Here is a 23,364-nt window from a genome sequence, read left to right as displayed (position 1 = left end):
GTGAGAAATAACCTGCTAATATGACAATTTTGTGAAGAAAAAAAAAAAAAAAAAAGAAGAAAAAAATCTCAGTTTTTGCAAAGAATTGTGGGAAAAAATGACAACTTCAAAAAACTCACCATGCATCTTTCTAAATACCTTGGAATGTCTTCTTTCCAAAAGGGGGTCATTTGGGGGGTATTTGTACTTTTCTGGCATGTTAAGGTCTCAAGAAATTAGATAGGCCTTCAGTAATTCAGGTGTGATCAATTTTCAGATATTGGCACCATAGCTTTTGGACTCTATAACTTTCACAAAGACCAAATAATATACACCAATTTGTACTTATTTTTACCAAAGATATGTAACGGTATAAATTGTGGCCAAAATTTACGAAGAAAAATTACTAATTTGCTAAATTTTATAACAGAAACAAAGAAAATTTTCATTTTTTTATTACCGAATTTTCAGTCTTTTTTCTTTTATTGCGCAAAAAATAAAAAACCCAACGGTGATTAAATACCACCAAAAGAAATCTATTTGTGTGAAAAAAAAGAACAAAAATTTCATATGGGTACAGTGTTGCATGACTGAGTAATTGTCATTCAAAATGTGAGCGCACCGAAAGCTTAAAATTGGTCTGGTTAGGAAGGGGGTTTAAGTGCCCAGTTGTCAAGTGGTTAAAATAGTTAATATTTATTTTTACTCTGTATTCCAAAGGCTTTTTATTTATTTATTTTTAGTCAAATAGTGTCCTCATCCTACAGAAAGAGAAGGGACAATGTAAATTTAACAGTGTGTGTTTAGTATCACTTTAACAGCCAGTAAATACACACTTGTTATATTACCACCCCGTAAAGAACATCCATTCGGAGCTAATGGGGCAGTAACTCTTCAGTTCTACATACAGATTCCTTCAGTTCCTCTGCTTACATTTAAAGATCCTTCACCAGAAAAGAGATGGCTTATTAAAACCCCATAGGGATCCTGTGCACATAGCACTTATCCCCATCTAAATCAATACAGGTGTGGCAGAGTTGTGGTTTTCGACAGCTAGCCCTGCCCACCCATCCAGATATTCATCAACACAGATTAACTGAGATGGATTTCTGAGCAACCGCTTAGGGGCACAGGGGGGAGACGGGCATGTCTCTCTAGGCTGCGAGACAAAACATCACTTTGATTGTCTGTTTTTTTTCCCTCTAACTTTCATTTTGTTTTTTTCTTTTCTTTTTAGAATTTATAGTCTTCGTGATCATTTAACACCAATAAAAATTATTCCACTTTCTAACTCTGAAGAGGACACGTCATTTTCCCATATTGGGTCAGTATACCTATTATAACATTGGTGCGTTTTGTATTGCATGGTTCTCCTGTCTAAATTGTGTACAAACTGTTCTTGCCTTTTGACTCCACCATAGCAGTGCAAAATGCCCATTACTTGTGGCTATGGAGTATGTGACATGTGCATTATCTCAAGGCCAGTGTTGGTCAGGGTTAAAAATTCTAAAAAGCCTGATATGCCTAATCACCCCCCCTTCAGATTAGTAATGCACTGCGTCGAGTTTGGCAGCCAATTCAACATGGATCCTCATTGGAGTCAGTGGCGCAGTGTAACCCAGGAGCGTTGGTGTCATTAGTAACCGTATTGATAACCCAATCGACATTGGTGGTTATTGGAAGTGTATTGGCCCGCTGCAGCTCTGCAATTTTCCACCATCAATTGGTTCACCCAGCCTAGGACACAGTAGGCTGCACACAGTGTTGAGCACCAGGTCTCTAGGCTGTCACAAATGTGCAAATGAGCATATCGGTTGCCGTGTGTGTGTGTGTGTGTGTGTGTGTGTGTGTGTGTGTGCGTGCGCGTGTGTGTGTGTTTTTTTTTTTTTTTTTTTGTTTTTTTTTTGTATTATTAATAAAGATTTATTGCACTTTCAGGAGTTCTTACAGAGCATCTCTTGGAGAAACTGCAGTCGCATGTGATTTTGGTCCTTTAATTGCATTTTCAAAGGGTCACGGACTGCATAATAAAGAAGAGACTGCATATCCTTTATACATACTCTATGAGAATGGAGAAACTTTCCTTATTTACATTAATCTACAAAATGGGTGAGATCACTTGGCTTGCACTGCTGCTTTTACACATTGTATCCTGTAAATGAGTTACATTTTGTTAACAGGGCCAATTTTAATAAAAGTAAGCTGATATTATTTAAAGCTTAACTCCAGGAAACATGTCACATCTTTCTTGCAGTGGGGCTGTGTAAGCCCTGCAAAGGTTGACTGCTTGTTTAGGTCTAGGGGTTATGGGAAGTAGATTTACTTACCTGATTTTCCATGTTGCTAGACTGAATCCTGCAGCGTCTTCTCCCTCATGCCTCATAGCTGTGCATTGGATGTGAAGACCTCGAGAAACCAGTCCACCACTAGAGCATGGGGGGATTGCTTTTTCCCAGGGGAAGGATTGGGTAAGTAAAATTGCTTTTACGCTTTCTTAGACTAAACAAGCAGCTAATCCTTGCAGTGTAAACATAGCCCCCATGCAAGAGAGAATGTTAGATTTCCTGGTGTAGGCCTTTAACTTAATAATGATAGTAGATATATTTATATTTTTTAAGAATTCGGTGCAATAAAATCAGATGTACAGGTATAGGACATATAACAAACTGGGCTGAGTTATGTATGTATGTGTTTTTTTTTGCTTTCTTTCTTTTCTAATGGCAGATGTATTGGCAAGCTCCTGGGCCCACTTCCAATGCACCCAGCTGCAGAGGATAACTATGGCTATGATGCTTGTGCAGTGCTTTGCTTACCCTGTGTACCTAGCATCCTTGTCATCGCCACTGAATCAGGGCTTTTATATCACTGCGTGGTGCTAGAGGCAGAAGATGATGATGAGCAGACGGTAAGTGAAAAATGCATAGAACTTCATTTCTGATTACATAAGTCATTTGCTTTATCGGATACATTTTTGATGTTTATGTGCTTTAATAAAACACTAATCTAGAGCCTCGCTCCATTTCTATCTGCCCGTGGAAGAATGCATGCGAACACAATATAAGTGGTTAAAATTGGGGTTAAGGGCTCATTCCAGTGCAGAAACTATAGACGCCGCATATTGCTCACAGACATACAATCCTCCCCAAAGTTGAAGATTTTCCTCCTCGTCCAATCTGTGAATTTAGTTAGTCGTGTTATACTGCCGGCTATAGAAAGTTTGGACACTGGCAACTGTTGGTCCTTTTCATCACCTGCATTGATCTTTGCTGCACTGGACTGTCAGCAGGTGTAACACACTGGGTTCCTGTTGCAGGAATGGGGTGGGGTACATCTGGAGAAGTTTGTGGCACATGATGGCTTGGTGTAAGAGGCTGATCTGCAAGTTTCTCAGATAGTCACTTGTTCTGTTCTTAATCGTGGGAATATTCCAGCAGGGTAGCAGGACTGGGCCATGTCAGAAGAATCTTAAAACTGTTCTTTGCTCAAGCTTAGGCAGGTCCTGCAGAGTTCTTCTGCGAGGCCCCAGACACATGCTGATTGTTTTGTTTATCCTCTTTTTTTTTTTTTTTCATTTCTGATAGTTCCCTTTCACCAGTTTGCTTTAACCTCTACCCATGTCTACCCTTAGGGGGTGCCCTTTGTGCACTCTATCCCTTTCAGTCAGGCTAACTTTGTGGTATTGTGCCACTGAGTTCTATGCTGGTTTCTGGTTTCATTTTGCACCCATATTGGGTTGTTATGCTGTGACCATTCTTCTAATCTCTTGAGTATCTTTTAGTGAGGTTGGTTGTCTGCTTGCCAACCTACTTCCTATCATGGAGTTTCCCTTCCCTAATCCTAAGAACGTAAGGCTCAGGCCTTTCTGTGTAGACTGACTGATTAATTCGCAGAAAACGATGAGTTTGTGTGTGTGTGACAGATGCGACGTAAGACCTCGGCCACCTTCACCAACTTGTGATACATGGCTGGTTAACCTCTCACTATACTGTCACGTGACAATGACACTCTCGCAGGACCACAGTCAAGTGCCAGCAGACTGAGTGTCACTGGGTTTTCGTTAACTAAGCAATTAACAGTTTATAACCCAAATAACCACTGCCACCAGATATTTATCATAAATATCATCAAGGTTCACAATAATGACTCAATAAATGTCTAATACCCAATGTCACCACAGGCAGGAGTATCCAGGGATTTACAGTACAGCAGTGCTCCTCCAAGACAGAGATTCTTTAAGTTCTGTTTTGGTGCGGTAGAGACCATTTTAATGATGATGAAATCTCGTTTAATAAAAAAAAAAAAAATTAGAAAACGGGTGCAACCAAAATATTTACAGGGGAAAAAAAGCTATTGCAAAGGAAAAAGGCAATAATGCAACAGAAAAACAAAAAGGGTTTAAAAATGAACATAGTTAAGTCCTGGTTCAGCAGAGTCTAATCAATGGGCAAGATGGATCAGTGGCTCTCATAAGTCATGGCTGATGTTTCTGGTTTGATGGTTAGAGAGCTGTGCACTGCTGATGCTGCCTCTTTTATGGTCCCTGAGGAGGGTGTTGACCGAAATTACCTGACCAATGAAGGTCTGAGGAGTGGCCCATGGGATGCCACAGTCTTTGACAATTCGGTGGTCACACCCTCTGATACAGTTTTAAATGTGTTTTAATATTTTGCATATACCGCATGTCGCGATCTGGTAACCCACATATTTTTGTGCCATTGCCATTCCAGAGATACTAAACATATTACTCGTGATATTCCAGGAGTGGGAGATGGCTATCTTGCTTTCTGTATACGATAGCCTAGTCATGTCTGATCTTGATCCGTTCAGCGTTTTCTTCCACATTCAAATAAATAGTAGCTTGGTCATGTCTGATATTTTGAGTTGTATGTAGATTTTGAAGCTGAATTGCGGAAGGGGTTTTTTGCGGGTCAATTCAGGCCTAGATGGCTTTTAAATATCAATTAGCCCTGTGTTAGACACTTTATGGCACATTATTTACTCCTAATGGGTTTAATTACCCTGCAGACCACACGTGACAGAAGTGAAGGGTTTTTTACAATTTTATAATGGGTTAATCCCAGTTTCCTCAGAGGACAATTATAAGCTTTCTAGCTGTTTACATTTAGAAGACATTAAAAGAACTCCTGACATACTGTGTTGATCTTCCAGATCTCCTGTTAAGGCATTCAGTTATTTTACAGTTATATTTACAGTTATTTACAGTTATATTTACAGATTTAGCAGATCTCTGTTCATTAGTTATCTGCTAAGCCCCGGTTCACACAGGGGCGGCACGACTTGCAGGTCACCTCACCGAGGCGACCTGCACACGACTACCATGGCGATTTGCAAAACGACTTCTGTATAGAAGTCTATGCAAGTCGCCCCCAAAGTAGTACAGGAACCTTTTCTAAGTCGGAGCGACTTGCGTCGCTCCTATTAGAACGGTTCCATTGTGCAGAACGGGAGGCGACTTGTCAGGCGGCTAGGTCGCCTGACAAGTCGCCCCTTTGTGAACCGGCACTTATGGTCAGCAGAATAATTGATGCTATTCCAAAGTTCTAGTGAAGTGTCCAGACTTTTAGCAAACTGTCTTGGCTGACCTATGTTCTCACCTCGTTTTTTGTGGTGCCCAGTTGGCATTATTATCCTGTGAATGGGCAAGGGGTGAGGAAGGTTGAGTAAAGTGGGAAAAATAGTGCTGACCCGTAAGATTATCTTATTGGTGTTGCTATCTCAAAAAATGTCATGGTAATTGAAAGCAAACCGGCTGCTGACAAGGCATGTGCTTTTGATCACACTATGGGCCAGTTCACACCACATGTAGTCCAGTGCGTTTTTTCTCGAATCATCTTCCAGGGCAGCATCCGAGAGATAGGCTCGTCCTCCCTGAAACAGGAAGTGCATTAGTCCACCATTATAAATTTGTTAGCCTTACCTGCGTGCCTCAGTTGTTTTTTGTTTCCTCCGGACCCACAGGAGCTGCAAAACGTTTATTATTTTTCAAATCCCCGTGGTTTTTGCAAGAGACTGCCTGTCCAGCATCCCATTTAGCCCAGCAGGCCTTGGGAGGGCGAGCAGGGGCAGCAACTTGAGCAAATCGCTCTCCCTGAGGTTTAATCCCTACAGAGGGGATTGCAACCACCCCCCCCAAGCTGAAACAGATGCCGCTGGCGTTTTCCCCCCGATTCCACTGGTGGAGGCCGCTTGTCTGCCAGCCCGTCGTACTGCCGCAAACGGCGGCCGCTGCACCCAACACTCTCTCCCGCTTGTCTGCCCGCTGGGCTGACTGCCTCACTACCGTGGATGGTGGTCGCTGCACCCCGAAGTCTGCATCTCTTCCGCACAGTCGGCCCCACAGGGTGTACCAAGATGACGCAGACACTGGAAACGTCACTTCCGGTCACGCGGTTCTGGTCGGCAGCCATTTTGTCAAAGGCTAAAAGCCTTTGTACAAACTTGTCTATTTACATGCAGTTTGGTAAACAGCCTACCTCACAGAGCCCTTTCTGCTTGATTACAGGCAAGGACCCCAGAGGAAAGGAAAGCGAAAAGTGGCAACAAAGCATGCGCTTCTTGCTGCCACCGTTTTCCAAAAATGCATAGACAAGATGGTGGTCAAAAAATCGCAAGGTTACCTTAAAGACCTGCGCAGCTCTTTCATAAAAGAAATGGAGCACCATGGCGCCACTACGCTCAGCAATTGAGAAATTAGAAACACCGGCAAGCGCTAGTCAAACCAGTACCCCTTCTTCCAGTGGGACATGTGTCCCTTCGGGTAGCAGGGATCAGGAGGATGAATCTGAGGAAGGCCTATGCTCAGACTCTGAAGAAGAAGATCTGGCATCAGAGGACAACTTGTTCCCCCTCAGAAGATATGGACAGTCTTCTAAAAGCTATAGCTGACACGCTGGGCATCAAAGAGCAAAAACCCGGGGAGCTTACCCTACATGACAAAATGTATAAAGGACTGCAGCTCAAAAAAAACCTAAAACGTTTCCAATACACCAAACTCTTAAAGACATTGTCAAAAAAGAGTGGGAAGAACCAGAGAAAAAAAAACTCTTCATACCAGCAGCGGTTAAATGCAGATATCCATTTTCAGAGGCAAATACCAAAACCTGGGCTAAATGCCCCAAAGTGGATGCCTCTAGCAAGAGTCGCAAACAAATCCGACTTCGCTTTTGACGATGTGGGGACCTTAAGCAATCCCATGGATAAGAACAGAGAAGCCCTCCTGAAGAGGGCCTGGGAAGCGGGGGCGGAAACCTGAATCCAGTGATAGCTTCCACCTGCATAGCCTGCACCTTACTAGTTTGGTTGACCCAGCTACAAGAGTTACTGGAAGGTGACACACCAAGAGAAGAACTATCAATACACTGACCAGAGCAGCAGCTTTTCTAGCGGATGCCTCTGCTGAAACTGTGCGAGTATCTTCCAGGACCACAGCTCTAGTGAACTCAGCCCGAAGAGCCCTGTGGCTGAAGTCATGGCAAGGTGATATCGCTTCTAAGAACAGACTATGCAGAATCCCATTCACAGGAGATCTGCTATTTGGGCCTGACCTAGAAACAGTATTACAGGACCGCAGCAAAAAACAAGGGGTTCCCCCAAACCAAAAAGAAGCAGGGGAAGGCGTCCTTTCGGCAATTCAAATAATTCAACATGCCGGGAGCAAAAAAGCGCCGGGGACAGCAAAACACAAAAGGCAAGGGAGAATTCATCCTTAACCAAAAGAACAAAAAACAATGACTGTCTTCAGGTGGGGGGCAGATTTGTAGCTTTTGCCCACCAGTGGATGAAAGCGTCAGGAAACCAATTCATCCGCCGCACCATAGCAACAGGCTACTCAATAGAATTTTCCGCCTCCCCAACCAAGCAAAGGTCTTTTCTAGAGTCCCTGGAAAACCTACTACATCAGAAAGTGGTTCGCCATGTCCCTCAAAAACAGGCGAAAACAGGGTTCTATTTGCATATCTTTGCAAAGAAAAAACCGTCAGGCAAGTTAAGGCTCATACTGAACCTCAAGCCACTCAACAGAAAAATAAAATACAAAAATTCAGGATGGAGTCTATCTATTCAGTCAGAGAAATATCCTACCACAAGGAACATTCATGGCCACGATAGATCTACAGGATGCTTACCTACATGTCCCCATAAAGGAAAGTAATCAAAAATTCCTGAGGTTCGCAGTTCAGGGACTGGCAGCCACCCTACACCTGCAATAGACGGCTCTCCCTTTCGGCATCTCTTCTGCACCTAGGATCTTCTCAAAGACAATGGCAGAAGCTCTAAAAGGCTTAAGACAACAAGGCATTGGCATGATACCATACCTAGATGACCTACTGATCTTTGGTCTCTAGGATCTCCGCTGAATCCACAATCTGCGCACAAGTATGTCCGATCTAAAAAACCTGGGGTGGATAGTAAATACAGAAAAGTCACAGCTGACCCCAAGCCAGAGAGTAGTGTACTTGGTCTATGTACTGGACTCCAGACTAACCAAAACCTTCCTAACAGAGTAAAAAAAAAAAAAATCACACAGGCAATAGCTTCTCTGATGAGGACCAACTCTATTACGATCAGACAAGGAATGGCAGTGCTAGGACTGATAATGTCTACAATCCCAGCCATCCCCTGGGCGCATATTCACATGAGACCTATACAGAATTATATTTTGTCCCAGTAGGATGGCAACCACTCATCCCTAGACACATTCATTTCTGTTCCAAACTCAGTCAAACACTCCAGTGTTGGCTTAATCCACTCCTATACATCGAAGGGCGCATATGGGCTCTATCCAGCCCCATCAGGATTACCATAGATGCCAGTACCCTAGGTTGGGAAGCACACATGGAGGAGCTCTGCACACGGGAAATGGAACTCCAAATGGTCTCAAGCCTCCTTGAACATGAGGGAGCTAAAAGCTGTGGAAGAGGCACTAAAAGCCTTCCAAACAGCGATACAGGGGAGAGATGTATGGGTTCAATCAGACAACGCCACGATGGTGGCATACTTAAACAGGCAATGGGGGACAAAATCCCAAAGCTTGATGAGCCTGACGGAAACAACTCTGTTGTGGGCAGAAACAAACATAAGATCAATATCGGGCATCCACCTGAAAGGAACGGACAATACGCTAGAACACTTTCTGAGCCGGAAGATTATAAAACGGACAGAGTGGTTGCTAAACCAAGCAACCTTCTCACAGATCACGCAAACAGGGAGTACCCGAGGTAGATCTGTTCGCCTCCAAGGCAAACACAAAATTCAGCTAAAACTGGGGTCGGCAGTTGTGTTATGCATTCACTGCCATAATACCAAGAGTGATTCAAAAAATCAAGGCAGAGAACGCAACGGTGATACTCATAGCACCGTAATAGCCCCAAAGAGCATGGTTCAGCCACCTAAAGAACTTCAGCGTCCAGCCACAGCTGACACTGCCAGATCTTCCAGATCTTTTATCACAGGGACCAGTCAACCATCCGAAACATAGACTCCTGAAGCTTTCAGCTTGGTTACTGAAAGGGTAAGACTACAAAACAAAGGGCTGTCAGACAGAGTGATCAACACCATCCTAAACATCAGGAAACCCGTGACTACCGCAATCTACGAGATGGTAAGGAAAAAGTTTGTCTCCTGGTATAAAAACAAACAAATTCCCGGCAGGACGATTCTGGATTTCCTACTGGAAGGCGCAGACAAGAACATCTCTCTCAGAGCACGCATGAGGTACAAGTGGCAGCACTCTCCTCCTTTTATGGACACCAGACTAGCAGAGGATCTGCTGATAAAGCGATTCCTAATGTCACTAAACAGAGCTAGACCTGCAAAAATTGACAGAATTCCAACATGGGTTATGTCCACAATGCTCAGAGGGTTTCTCTCTCCCCCGTTCGAACCGTTGGAAGACAGCTCAGACAAAAATCTTACTCTAAAACCTGCACTTCTAGTGGCCCTAGTATCGGCCAGAAGAGTGAGCGAAATCAAAGCACTTTCCATGATGGAACCATACTGCCTGATACAAACGGCCAAAATAATCTTCTCGCCAGACCCGGCTTTTCTACCAAAAGTCTCTTCAGCATTCCATAGGACCCAAAATGTAATCATCCCATCACTTCCAAAATCTATGGTCAGCAAGAAAAGACACTTACAAAAGGCTAGATGTAAGAAATGCACTCATAGCATACCTCGCGATAACAAACGATTTGCAAAGACTACCTCTCTATTCGTCCTCTTTGCAGGAGCCAATAAAGGAAAACAGGCATTGAAAAACACGATCAGCAGATGGATAAGAATTGCCATACAGATGACCTATGAGGCAAAAAACCTCACCCCTCTAAGCGGGATCAGAGCACATTCAACCAGAGCCTGGGCAACCTCGGTCGCAGAGAAAGCAGGGGCAACTCCGCAGCAGATCTGCAGGGCAGCGAGATGGTCGAGCTTCAGTACCTTTGCAAGGCACTACCGTATAGACCAGTTGTCCGGCCAAGACCAGGCATTTGGTCGCAAGGTGCTCCAGGCTTTATCCCCACCCTAGTAAGTATTTCTTAATACATCCTCTCGGATGCTGCCCTGGAAGAATATTCGAGAAAACAGAGTTTGGTACCTGGCAACTTTTTTTCTAAGAAATCTTCCAGGGCAGCACTAGTTCCCACTTTAAAGCGATACCAGGTATAGTGGGGAAGCTTTAACTTAATGAGAATTCCTTCGGTGCTAATATAACTGAGGCACGCAGGTAAGGCTGACAAATTTTATAATGGTGGACTAATGTGTTTCCTGTTTCAGGGAGGTGGAGCCTATCTCTCGGATGCTTCTCTGGAAGACTTCTTAGAAAAGGAGTTACCAGGTACTTAACTCTTTGTTTTTTTTTTTTTGTTTTTTGTTTTTTTTTCCCTGCATCAAAAATGCATGGATAGTAGGTTATATTGTTTTCAATGGCATAGTTCACATCAGTGCAGTCAGTTCCAGAAAAAAAAAGTAGAAAACACTTTAAAAAACACACTGGAGCGCACTGGAACACACATGTCCCTTATTTAGGGTCAAGAAAAAAGAGGGAGCAAAATGCACTGGAATGTATCAAAAACGCTCTGGAAAACATCGAAAACGTGTCAAAAACACGTATGCAGAAAAGCATCTGGAACGCATCCGGACTGCGATTCTATGGTGTGAACTGGCCCTCGTATAAGAACGAACATTTAAAGATCCAGCTCAGTTCTAGTTCATTCACATTGTGTTCAATCAAGTCCTGATGAAGGGGGCATTTTTGGACCCCAGAAACATGTTCTCTACTATTTGGCTTGTCCCCTGACTTTTTTTTTTTTTTTTTTGGAATAAAGTTGTGTCTGCTCCTCTTAACGGTGGTGTGTCTTTTCTATTTCTGTTTTTGTTACAAGAAGAGAAAAGGGGCGCATTTACAGCATACTTGTTCCACTGTATGAGAACTCTGGCTTTTATAGCCATGGCCCCAGAACTACATTACTGGCTGTATAATCGAACAAATACAAGTCAAGGAATTATATGGTAAACAAAATTGATCTGAAAATTTAACGCACCTGACAAGAGGTAACCCTTTTTATAGAACTTGTATAGATGTCTGTGGCTGGAGTTCCGCTTTAATTTTCCTGCCACTACTGGTTTACTGTGGTAAGGGTTATGGCTTAGTGATTGCGCACTGACTTAATCTGTTTGGCGTTCTGGGGACATACAGTTTCTCTGTATTGCTAGGGTTTTCCTCCCTTGGGCCTGGGCCTTGGTTCCTCCGCCTCCCTTGGGCCTGGGTTCCTCCTCCTCCCTTGGGCTTGGGCCTGGGCCTTGGTTCTTCACATACCTTTTTTTTTTCCAGACAGGTCACCAATGTCTTGAGTCTGTCAATGCGCTTTCCCACACTGGACATCCCGACTGTTTCTTGTCCATTGAAGAACATAGCAATTCAGAAAGAAAATATGATTTTGTACTTTTAATTTTTTTTGTTTTTGTTTGTTTTTTTTGTTTTTCTTTGATTCCATTCCCGGCTACAGGTCCAAACCGTCTGTGTCTTTGCTTTTTGACCTGGTACTGCTTTCTTGCAAATGTTATGCATGTGGATGGAAGATGGTTTATATGGAAGCTGCTTTACATTTTATTTCTGTTAGCCAGTGTCCAAGCCTCCTGTAGGCAACAGTAAAACCCAACAGTTTATGAGTTTGTATTTTTAAATGGACTACAAGAAAAAGATATATTGCAGTGAGTGCAAACTGCTCAATTGTAAAAAATGTCATTTTAACCACTTGCCGGCCGTAGGACATCATATGACATCCTTAGGTTCAAGTGGTGATATCTGGATAATGTCCGCAGCTACAGGCATCATTTCGGTATCTTTGTTTTCAGCCGGTGATTCCCTCCTACGTAAAAGCCATCAGCCGATGGATTGCTTTTACAAGCAGTGGGAGGGGAGGTAAAATATATATATATATATATGTGTGTGTGTGTGTGTGTGTGTTGGGGTTCTGAGTAATTTTGAAGCAAAAAAACTTTTAAATGTGGGAGAGAAATGTCAGAATTGGCCTGAGTGGAAAGTGATTAAAGCCTATGGAAATCTTTACACTGCTCATTTGCATTTCAGTTGTTTTTTTTTTTTTTTTTTTTTAAGTCCTGCTTGCTGCATTTTTTGGTGCGTGTTTGGGCCCTTTCACACAGGTCAGTTTTTCAGTTAAAAAAAAAAAAAAAAAAACAGATGATTTTTGCAATGAAGTAGTGTGAAAGCAGTCAAAAACGCAACTGACCAGTGTGAAGAGCTCCATAGGAATTAAAGGGATGTGTTTTATGCATATGTGTAATATATATATTTTTTCTGAAAACCTGATCAAAAACTGACCAGTGTCCCTTTTAAAATACCCTGTGCTAGCAACAAGCCAGACAGTCAGACTGCTGCTCTCACACAGAGCACAGCAGTCTAGGTTTTCAATGGTTTGACACCTCCCATGTACTGTGTTTCAGTAAACATTGCTTTTGAGAGTACGTGAGCCTTGATTGGGGCACTGTTGGACTGCTGGAGACCTGGGTCACTGTATGTAATGGCTTGAGCCACTAGCTCACTTGTAGGTATGAGAGCCACCTGAATGTCAGCCGTGGCACTTGGATCAGACTGATTGCTGATCTGGGGTCTAGAGTCTGCATGAAGAGAGTGAGGGGGCCCAGATGGTATCAAAGCTTATGTGGGTATTGTTATCCTTTAAGGTGCTTACATAAAATCTCCTTTTTTTTTTTTTGCAGTCTAACAAGTCCTGGTCCAGCCCAGATACTGACCTTGTTCCCTCCCTGTATGTTTGTGAGTGTGTCGAGCTGGAGTTAGCACTTAAGATAGCTGCTACAGAAGATGAAGTACATGTGGATACTGACTTCTCATGTCCCATTAAACTTCACAGAGGCAAGTTAATATAGTGTACAGGTAATTTTCACCTAAATAGTGGTAAGCACTATTTCTTATTTGTTTTTATGTTTCCAGACCCAGTCTGTCCCTCAAGATATCATTGCACACACATGGCAGGTGTTCACAGTGTCGGCCTGACCTGGTTCGAAAAGTTGGGAACCTTTCTTGCAGCAAGTATGTTCTTGCCCGAATACTATATATAGTGGCTGCAATTATAGTTAAATGTAGTTAAGATTATCAATAATATGCAATTGTTTGCAGGTGAGGAAGACCAAGAGAGTTTGCATGAGCTGGCAACAGAACAGAAATGTCTTGTGGAACATATTCTGTGTACTAAGCCTCTACCATGCAGGTAAATCGCACACAATCAGGGCTGTATGCTTCTTCATTACAAATTGCCTGCTAAAATTGTGAATGGTACTGTATTCATGTTTAATTTTCATATTAAGTGAGGATCAGCCTTAAAATTGGACTTAACACCATTCATTGTGTGTTATTGTGCACATAATGCATGTGTGGTATGAACACACACTGTTGTGCAATGCTAAAATGCAAAGCATTGCTTGCTTCACCTACAAGTCTGGCATGTGATGTGACTAGCCAGTAGGCTACATAGAGCTGCACGATTAATTGTTGAGATTGCGATTCTACCCCCCTCCCGATCTTAAAGCATTTCCTCAATTAAGTGCAGAGACTTCTGTGTGTAAATGAGGTCAGTTTAACCACTTAAAGACTAAACCTTTTTTGACCCTTGTTGCTTACAATTAAAATCTGTATTTTTTTTGCTAAAAAATTACTTGGAACCCTCATATATAATTTATTTATTTATTTTTTTTTATTTGGCAGAGACCCTAGAGAATAAAATGGTGGTTGTTGCAATATTTTATGTCACAATGTATTTGCACAGCGATCTTTCAAATGCAATTTTTTGGAATAAAAATACACTTTAATGAATTAAAAAAAAAAAACTAAACAGTAAAGTTAGCCCAATTTTTTAGTATCGTGTGAAAGATGTTACGCCGCAAGAATCATGATCTTCTAATCAAAAAAATTGTGATTCTCATTTTAGCCAGAATCCTGCAGCTTTTAAGGCTCCGTTCACATCCAGGCGTTGCTATTTTACAGGGTTTTTTTTTTTTTCAGGCGTTTTTTTCAGAGTTTTGCAGCACTTTTGTACACGCGTATTCAAGGTTAAAAGGTCACCAATGTAAAAGCAGGGAAGGCCTGTAATCTGCCAAAAAAGAAGCTTGTGTACTTTTTTTGAGCGACGGCCATTTTGCTTTAGGCGACAGAACCCTCAGAAGTGAACAGGGGCCATTGAAATGTAAGGGATTTGTCTTGTTGGGCGTTTTTAGAGCTGAGGCTTAGAGCAGAAAAACACCCAAAAACGCTTAGATGTGAACGGAGTCTAAGGCTACAGAAGTATTCCACTGAGGACATGTAACTGATAAGTTACATTTTGATGTTTTAGGTAGTGTGCAAAAAATTACCATTGGCCTGATGTGTTTTTTTTTTGTTTTTCTCTTTCTTTCTTCAGCCTTCCTGCTCCCATTCAGGGATTTTGGATTATTTCTGATCTTGCTCTTGGGACAGCTATGATATGTGTTACTAGTGAATATGAGTGCATCACTCGGCCTTTGCAGTATGTATACATTCAAAGAAATGGAGTGTCCAACTTTGCTGTTGAGTGCTACTTCTATCTGTCATCTTGATCTTTTGGCTTTAATACTTTGTCCTTGACCTGAAACATTTTTTTCACTTATATTTCAAGTAGGATTTATCTGTGACTAATAGCAATTTTTACAGCACAGAAGCCAGTGCCAGTCTAAAGATGCTTGTAGCATAATTTGTACAGTTAATTTCTGGTTTGAACAGGAAGCTGCACAATCTATGGGCATCAAAGACTGTAACATGTAATATTCGAATACCTCAGCCAGCCAATTGCAGGTTTCGCAGGGTTGGGAATTTTCATTACATGATCAATGAAAATGTGTGCTGAGAGAACTATGGGACAACCACTGCTGACTCCCTCTGATTGACAAGTTTTCCAACAATGCCATAAGGCAGAAGTCGATCAGGAACAGCTACTCATTGATCAATACTTGGATGGACCCTGCTTAACTGGCTGAATTTCAATCCTTCTACGGCCAGATTTATTCTTCACTGCACTAACACTGAACAATTAGACACCTGCATTAGTGTGCTCCTACTCTGAATGAAGGAGCACAGGCTCAAAGCAGATGTCAGCATTGGTAATCTGAGAGGGGAGGGTATTGTTGGATGGACTAGCAGATTTAGATGCACTAACAAATTGAAGCCAAACTCCACCTCACACTGCACTTACATAAGCAGTTACAGCACCAGTTTTTCTTTTGGGATAAAGGATTTACATGAATAAATAAGATGATCATTGTAAGCGCCACTGTTGGTGGTAAATGGTTTTTCTCAGCCCTCTTAACTGCTACATTTCCAAGAGAGTTTGTTCTTTTGAAAAATAGACAGATCACCAGGTGAAAATAAGAGAGCCTAGAAAAGAAAACAAATGCAGTCCTCTCATCTAAGCATTGGTAAGATGCAACATAATAAATGTCTGCTTTTGGGTTTAATACCTCTTTAGGTATATTTTCATACAAATGTTTCTTTAAATTTTTTACGTGTCCTTTGTTTTGCAGAACGGCTATCTCTCAACCTTCACCGTTGCTTCTGTGCTCCCAGGATGACCAAAGCGTTTCAGAAACTTTGCCACGTGTCCTGGCAGATGTGAAAGGATCCTTTGAAAGTCATATCAGAGGCATTCTGAGCCGCAATTCTGGAAACCCCTTGTTGCTGAAGTATGTCCAATCTCTAAATTAGTGATGATGATTATACATCTATAATCTTAGATTGGGGTTTTTTGGGGTTTTTATTGTCAAAAGGTCAGTGTTATTTTTTTTTTTTGTTCTATATTAAAAAAAAGTAAGAACTTTCAGTACAAAGATACCCCTGATACTGTAGCATTTGCAAAATAACTAAGAAATACAACTGAGGAGACACATGTAAGCAGTGTGTCGCCGACCGCCTATTTAAATTTAGGTTTCTAAGACTGTCAATCCAATGTCACTGCAGGTGAACACAAACCATCAAGAAGCCACAAGGAGTCAGACAGGAGGGGCATTCCAGTTATCTTTTTATAGTTGTGGATTGGCTCAGGCAGATGTGGTACTCCTACCTGATCAGACTCCTTGCTGATGCTCAATTGGCTTGTCCAGATTGTCAGGATATTCTGCCCCAAGTACCAGTTTACCATCCTGCTTTAATGGCTGTAGATTTTCATTTATATGGAACTTCTATGAAGATTTTAATGGAAATGTCTGGAGTTGACCATATCCCTCAAGCACTGGTCTGCAACAAATTGGTATTTGCGGTGATGCTAAAAGCAAAGGAGTTCACATCACACAGGCTTTATCATTAAAACACGGAAGGTATACTTTGCATGGATTTAGCAAAGTAATTTTAATTCCAGAAAATTCTCAATGGGAGGGATCGTGGAATGTAGTTGTGTTTGGATCAGTGTCCTGCTAGGAGTACCATCAAGATCTTGGATCTTGGCACTTGCAATCTTGTTCCATAGAACACTAGCTTCCCACTCTTCTTTATAAAACTTTTTTGTACAGGGTCTATTTTATGTGGCTCCCCCATGACTTTTTGGGATGTAAATTTAGTTGTCTCAGCACTTCAAAAATTGCCTGTTGAATCTGTAATTGATTAGGGATGATCCAATCCACTGCCTGGCTCCAGTTCACCAGAAGATCTCCCTTTGTTGCCTGGATGTAGTTTGTACTGGTCATGTCTACCTGTTCATGTCTACCACTTTTTCCTTTTAGAATGATTCTCTCTCTTTAATTCCTGATGGTCCCAATGAGGGGGAACCAACATTTAAGCTATTAGTCTTAAGAATCGGATTCCACATTTTCCTGTCTGTGAGTGCTTCTTGGGTGTTTTGGCATTAGGCTGTGGGTTCCCATATTTGCAAGGCTGCCACCTGGTCTTCTGTTTATATGTTCTCCAAGTTTTACCAGGTAGATGTTAAGGTCTATTCTGATGCCAACTTGGGTTTTTTTTTTGAGCTGCAGGCAGTCCCCAGTTCTATTTGTGTGGGCCTGTTAATGTTTTGTTACTGTTGCACACCCCTTAGTTGGACTGCTTTTTGGATGTCCCAGCAGTCTTTGAATTCATGCCATCCAAAGAGGGGCTTAATCAGAGTCAGAGGTCCTCGCAGAGCGGATGGGTACCCATTACAAATGTGGGTCATCCAGATCAAATTACCATGACGGATTCATCAGAACCTATGTAAGGATGAATAGGGCAACAGGGTAGCACTCACTAAAAAAACAAAACATCATGACCCTTATTGTGTATATTTGTGTTGGCAAGATCTGTTAATAAAATCCCAATGTATAAGTAACTTGAATCTGTTACTTTTACTTAGTGCATCAAATAAAGATTCCTCTCCCCCACCTGAAGAATGCCTGCAGTTGCTGAGTAGGGCAATCCAAGTGTTTCGAGAAGAATATGCCCTCAAAGAGGACCTGGCAAGGGAAGAGATTCAAAGACGGTAATCCTTATGTGATGTTTGTTCTTTATACATATAAATGCTTTGTGTAACTGTAATGTGTAATTGTTGCATTGACATTTTTTGCTTAGAGTGAAGTTACTGATGATCCAGAAAGAGAAACAGATGGAAGATTTGCAGCACTGTAAGGAAGAGCGGTACGAATTTGACCTCCTCAATTTCTACACTCCTGTAGTATTAGTATTTCATAAATCTTAAGGTCTCAAACTGTAGGAACTGTAATTATGCAAAAACTAGCAAATACTGCATATCAGACATTTGTCTTAAGCATTTTGGTGGCGGCAGTTGGGGAAATGTGTTTTACCCTTCTTTGCAAGTTTATTCTTATCTGCTTTTCTGATGTTCTGAAATGATGGCCAAAATGGCTTGACGGGAAACCTCTTGACACTCTTTGCTTCTTAAAAAGATTGGGTGTTCTGCACCTTGGGGCAGGAAAATGGCACATATTTTAGATTAATAGCTGACAAGCCACTGATTGTAGCTATTAATCAAAGCTATTTTTTTTTATTCATTAGAGTCTGCTGAACAGTTCTGTTGTAATTCTTGGTCACTGAAGTGAGATTACAACAGAATGGCGAATGCAGCTGTAATGAGAATTACTGACCGGACCAGCTGGAATAGGCGCTGTTCTAATCCTTAAGGTGATGGCAGTAAAAGAGTTAAAACATGGATGATGGCAGCGAAAGGGGGCAGAAGAAAATGCACATAGTGTTTTTATAGTAATGAAGTACACAGCTGCAAGACTCCATTATTTTCCCTAAAGCTTAATTTGTCTAGCATATGGCAAATATGTTTGACAAGTACATGTTTAAAGCAGGAGTATCAAATATGAATGGGCCTCTAGGATGTTAATTTGGCTTAACAAAAAAAAAAAAGTTTGCATTTTATTTTGACCAAATTTCTGCTGTGGCTATTGATGTAAAGATAAAACCTAGAGTACAGAACACTTCCTGGTAGCTAACTTTGAAATGGTGTGCGTTTTTTGTTTTTTCAGAATACGTCTGAAAGAGACTGCTGAACGTCTTGCTGAAAAATATGAAGAGGCCAAAGACAAACAAGAAGCTCTGATCAACAGGTTTGTTTGTAGAGTCCGAATACAAGCCATTCTGTGTTTCTCTCTACTGAAGCATTTTTTCAGTTTAAGTTCTTAGGAGGCGTGAATTGTACATTTGTAAAAGGGTCAAAACGGACAATTCGGTCAGAACTGTGCAAATCTACCTGCACCTGTTTTTAAATGCATTTATCACTGCTGAGAAGAAAAAATATTTTGTAAATGTTTTAGCCTAGAGCAGCAAATATAGCTAGACAGCACTGTCCATTTATTTCTCAGGGAGAGCAGAGATGCAGCTCCTTTTTTAATTCCAAAAAAGTAGTGGGAAAAACACAAGGTTTTTTTATTTATTTTTTATTGATGTAGTTTTTTTTTTTTTGTTTTTTTTTTTTTTTTGTTTTTTATATATTTCCTGGCCCACCTCACGTCAGCACACAATGGGTTAACTCCTCCCCAACTGATGTGTTCTTCTTTTGTGGTCATACTTCAGGCTACCTGTTGATTTGCAGTTTGTAAGTACGTTGCTGCAAGTATTTCCCCTCTGCAGCACTTACAACTCCAGGTTTTACCTCTCATAGTGTTGGAGGACCCAGATGGTTGGAAGTACACCTTCTTGAAATTGTGTTCCGGGGAGCAGGCAATGATGCTTTAACAGCATTGATATTGTACAGGTGTGCTATTCGTAAGCTGTGCAATGTTACCATTTGCCCTCTCCTGGGGTTTTGACTGCCTCGTATAGGCAGCGCACTGCACCACTCTCCTGGCTTTATTTGAAGTCCTGAGAGCAGCTGTGGATGATGTCACGGGGAAGGGAGATGGGGAAGCATCGGATAGTGACAGCCAAGTCACCAGGCAATGGGGTAACAGTCTTAGAAGTCTGCAGAGGAACTGGCTTCTCTCCCTCTCTGTAGTCCTATCTCCTGGCTGGTTTTGTGTCCTCTGCCTCAGGAAGTGCTGCCTGGGCTCACCTGCTGCTGCTGCTGCTTCTTCTGAAGTAACTGTATGAGAACAGGGAAGGGGGTGTTTTAAAGAGACAGTATACCTGTGTTTTTTTTTTTGGGGGGGGGGGGGGGGTGAGATTAATCAGATTTTTCTCTATATATTTTGTGCAGATATCAGCTTGCCACATCTTACTGGCAAAAAAAGACTAGGGAAAGGTATGAGTGGGCAACATCAGACATGGTTTGAAAAGAGTGCTCAAGGTCTGCAAATTATGGTGTTTTTGCATTATTTTAGAAGCAAATGTCCTAAATGCAAACATTCCAGAAAATATAAGACCCTGCCATTGGTCCTCTTTCTGGCCAGGACAATCCACATCCCTCAGATTCCTGCACAGGGCAGCTTTCATGTTCCTCAAACAGCTTATGTGGCAATGGCTCATATTGGTTTATATCAGCATGATAGGAAATGCGTCGTCCAGCTCAGAGTGCATGTTGAGTCTGCAGTGGCAGGGAAAGGAAATTGCACAGATTGCCTTGGAGAAGTGATAATATATAAGAATATAGATGCGCAAAATTCAAAGCCCATATTTAGGAGACTATAGCGGAAAGTATGCTTCAAATATCCAAGCCATATCCATTCTGCTATTTATATCCTATTGTGTGCTGATGTGAGGTGGGCCAGGAAAATTGTTGAGTGTTGTTCATTCGCTCTAGTAGATGATGCCACTATTTAGAGCCTGATGTCTCTTGTATGGAGTACAGGTTAAGAGTAACAGGAATTCAGAATATTCATTTTTTGGTGCACATTTAAATCGTGCACAAAATATACAAGCTCGTAAACATGCCACTGGCGATGGATAAAACATCAGAGGTAAGAGACATATAGTGTCCCAGGCTTGAGGGTTAAATTGGGAAACACTGAACACATGGGCATTTGGAAACTTCCATGGTATTGTTTATGCATTTATGTAGATAGAATTTTACTTCTAGCTTAAGCACTACATACGTTGGTTTATTATCTGTTTATGATGATTGTTGTTTTTTACTTACTGCATGCATCCATTAGGATGAAAGGTGTGCTGCGCAATTTCTATACACAGCTCTGCATTTTATCAGACAGTGAAAGAGATATGAAAAAAGAGCTACAGATGACGTCTGAACAGCTACATCACCTAGGAAATGCAATAAAACAGGTACAAATGTTGTTTGCAGCTTAAATGCCTTGAATATTTACATCATTCTGTGATGAGTACATTTTATATCTTCAACACAGATCAAAATGAAAACCGCTTACCAAGAGAAGCAGGTAGAAAAGGAAAAAAGTCCAAGTGTGTCTAACCTGACGCTTAATAACTACCAGAAGAAGACTATCCAGACTGTATTAAAAGAAGAGTAAGTATCTATGCAGGTGAAATGCTAAAACCACAGAGTTGATGGTCAGTGGTTGGAATTGCAATGTTAATTATATGAAAAATGTAATAGCTGTATGCTAGTCAGAGTGTGGAGAATAAAACGTGTGTAAAAAATACACTAAAGCTAATATTGGGGTACACAGACGTCAGGGTACGATCTTACAGATAAGCTGGTTTGGTTTCATCTTGCTGAGGCTGGGCGGGGAAAAAAAAGAAGAGATGGTGTGCTCTTCTTCATTCCTGCATTGCCTGGCCACCCTTCCTGTCTGCTGCCTCCTTCTCTTCTCCAGGGAAGCGTTGATTTACCTCTCGCAACATGGTTGGTTTGTTTTTTTCCCCACCTTCTGTTTTGATGCAATTTTTGTGATGTGGAGCCGCTGCTGACAGATTGCATTGTAAAGCCACCCACCCACAAAACAAAAGGTGCCCCCCGGCTGAGGGGGGTAGAATGGGCAATCTCATCTCGGGTATTGCGATCTTTTCCTATTTCGCACACAGTGTGCTCGTCTTTCCATCTGACGAGATTTTACACCGATGATCACACATAGGCACTCTTTGATTTCCATCTCTTTTTAACCCTTGATGGTGCAAGCTGAGCTTGGATCTTTGTACAGATAAAACCTTGATCTGTACTGTGTGTAACTGGCTGTTGCAGTCCTGATCCTCTGAAATCTTCATATTGGAAAGGCTGCAGAGCTGCAACAGCCAGCTATACATTGTGTAGATTGAGGCTGTGTCTGTAAAAGAATCCAACCTCAGCTGTGCAGTGTGGGAAGGAGCAGCCCTGCCAGCAGCGACCCCAACTTTTGCCCTACTGACCTGTTGACCCCGTCCTATGTCCCGCTGACCACATCCTCTGCCCCATTGACCACATTTGTGGCACTTGGACGAATCATGTCTCGGGGTCTGATGAGGAAGCTGCAGCTTCCTCATTGGACCCAGAGACAAGAACGGTATACCCAGCTGGGATGGGATAAATTTAGATTTGGGGGGCGTCTGCTTTTAGTCTTGCCCAGGGCAGCACAAAACCAAAATACACCACTGGGTACACCAATGCAATATATTACCCAATTTTTGGTAATTGATAAAAGATGAGGCTGCGCAGGGTAAAGTGATAGTTGGCATGTCAAGCTTTAAATTTGCATGCGTAATTCAAAGCTCCTACAAGTCATCAGTTTAGAGTTAACCGTGAATAATGAGCCTAGAATTATTGCTCTCCCTCTGGCACGAGTTGAAGTGTAGTGCAATCAATGATTTCATATGTAGATGCCCCTGACCCTGGTGTGCGTTTTTTACATTTGTATGTATGTGAGGGCAGGCTCAAAAAAATTAAGTGCTTAGGTGTGATTATAATTTTGTAGCTGGCTTGTGATATTGATATTATATAGAGAGAGAGATTTCTAACTATCTCATATATTGTCCTATTTTTTTTTTTAATTACTGTATATTCTATACAGCCAGCGGGTAGAACGCTAATGGTGTTTTTCTTTCCCCTGCCCCCGCCCCCCCCCCCCCCCTCCCCCCAACCTTTGCTTATAGAATCCCATTGTATATAGTTAAGAGTTATAAGAAACTGTTTGTCCTGCCCTATGAAATAGGCTTTTATGTATGTTTTTTTATTTTTTTTTTCATGCTGTATTTTTTCTGGCTTTATGTTTTAGGGGTGAACATATTCAAGAAATGGTAAAGCAAATAAACAGTATCCGAAGCCACGTGAACTTTTAACTCCTAAGGAGGTTAAAAACTTTCTATTTAAGGGAAAGGCTTTTCATTTATTTTGAAGACTGTACATATGGGACAAGCAGATCTAAGCTCTCTGGATTGTACACTTGGCCACAGAATGTTCATCATTGTACTTGCTGATTGGAGTTTCTTGAATGGATTTATTCCTCTTTTATCATTGGGACTGTATAGAATGCTATTTTTTTTTTCACATTTGAAATACATACGTTTTCCAA

General features: G+C 41.6%; 1 protein-coding gene across 1 annotated transcript in view; it reads left to right on the top strand.

Annotated features, from left to right (window-relative positions):
* The window catches only part of NUP88 (nucleoporin 88), a 41,650-nt gene extending 18,286 nt beyond the window's left edge, over positions 1 to 23,364 (top strand). Inside the window, exons 4-17 of the mRNA XM_073615021.1 lie at positions 1,217 to 1,303; positions 1,918 to 2,088; positions 2,704 to 2,884; positions 13,234 to 13,387; positions 13,466 to 13,564; positions 13,652 to 13,742; positions 14,928 to 15,032; positions 16,063 to 16,221; positions 17,859 to 17,984; positions 18,074 to 18,139; positions 18,997 to 19,077; positions 21,061 to 21,187; positions 21,268 to 21,386; positions 23,068 to 23,364. Of these exons, the coding sequence (XP_073471122.1) occupies positions 1,217 to 1,303; positions 1,918 to 2,088; positions 2,704 to 2,884; positions 13,234 to 13,387; positions 13,466 to 13,564; positions 13,652 to 13,742; positions 14,928 to 15,032; positions 16,063 to 16,221; positions 17,859 to 17,984; positions 18,074 to 18,139; positions 18,997 to 19,077; positions 21,061 to 21,187; positions 21,268 to 21,386; positions 23,068 to 23,131 (1,630 nt within the window). The 3' untranslated portion in view covers positions 23,132 to 23,364. The remainder of the gene's footprint in view (positions 1 to 1,216; positions 1,304 to 1,917; positions 2,089 to 2,703; positions 2,885 to 13,233; positions 13,388 to 13,465; positions 13,565 to 13,651; positions 13,743 to 14,927; positions 15,033 to 16,062; positions 16,222 to 17,858; positions 17,985 to 18,073; positions 18,140 to 18,996; positions 19,078 to 21,060; positions 21,188 to 21,267; positions 21,387 to 23,067) is intronic.

The sequence above is a fragment of the Aquarana catesbeiana genome, linkage group LG02 (genome assembly GCF_042186555.1).
Source record: "Aquarana catesbeiana isolate 2022-GZ linkage group LG02, ASM4218655v1, whole genome shotgun sequence".
Classification (NCBI taxonomy): domain Eukaryota; kingdom Metazoa; phylum Chordata; class Amphibia; order Anura; family Ranidae; genus Aquarana; species Aquarana catesbeiana.
Note: the sequence above shows the minus strand (reverse complement) of the source record. Positions and strands in the feature narration are given on the sequence as shown.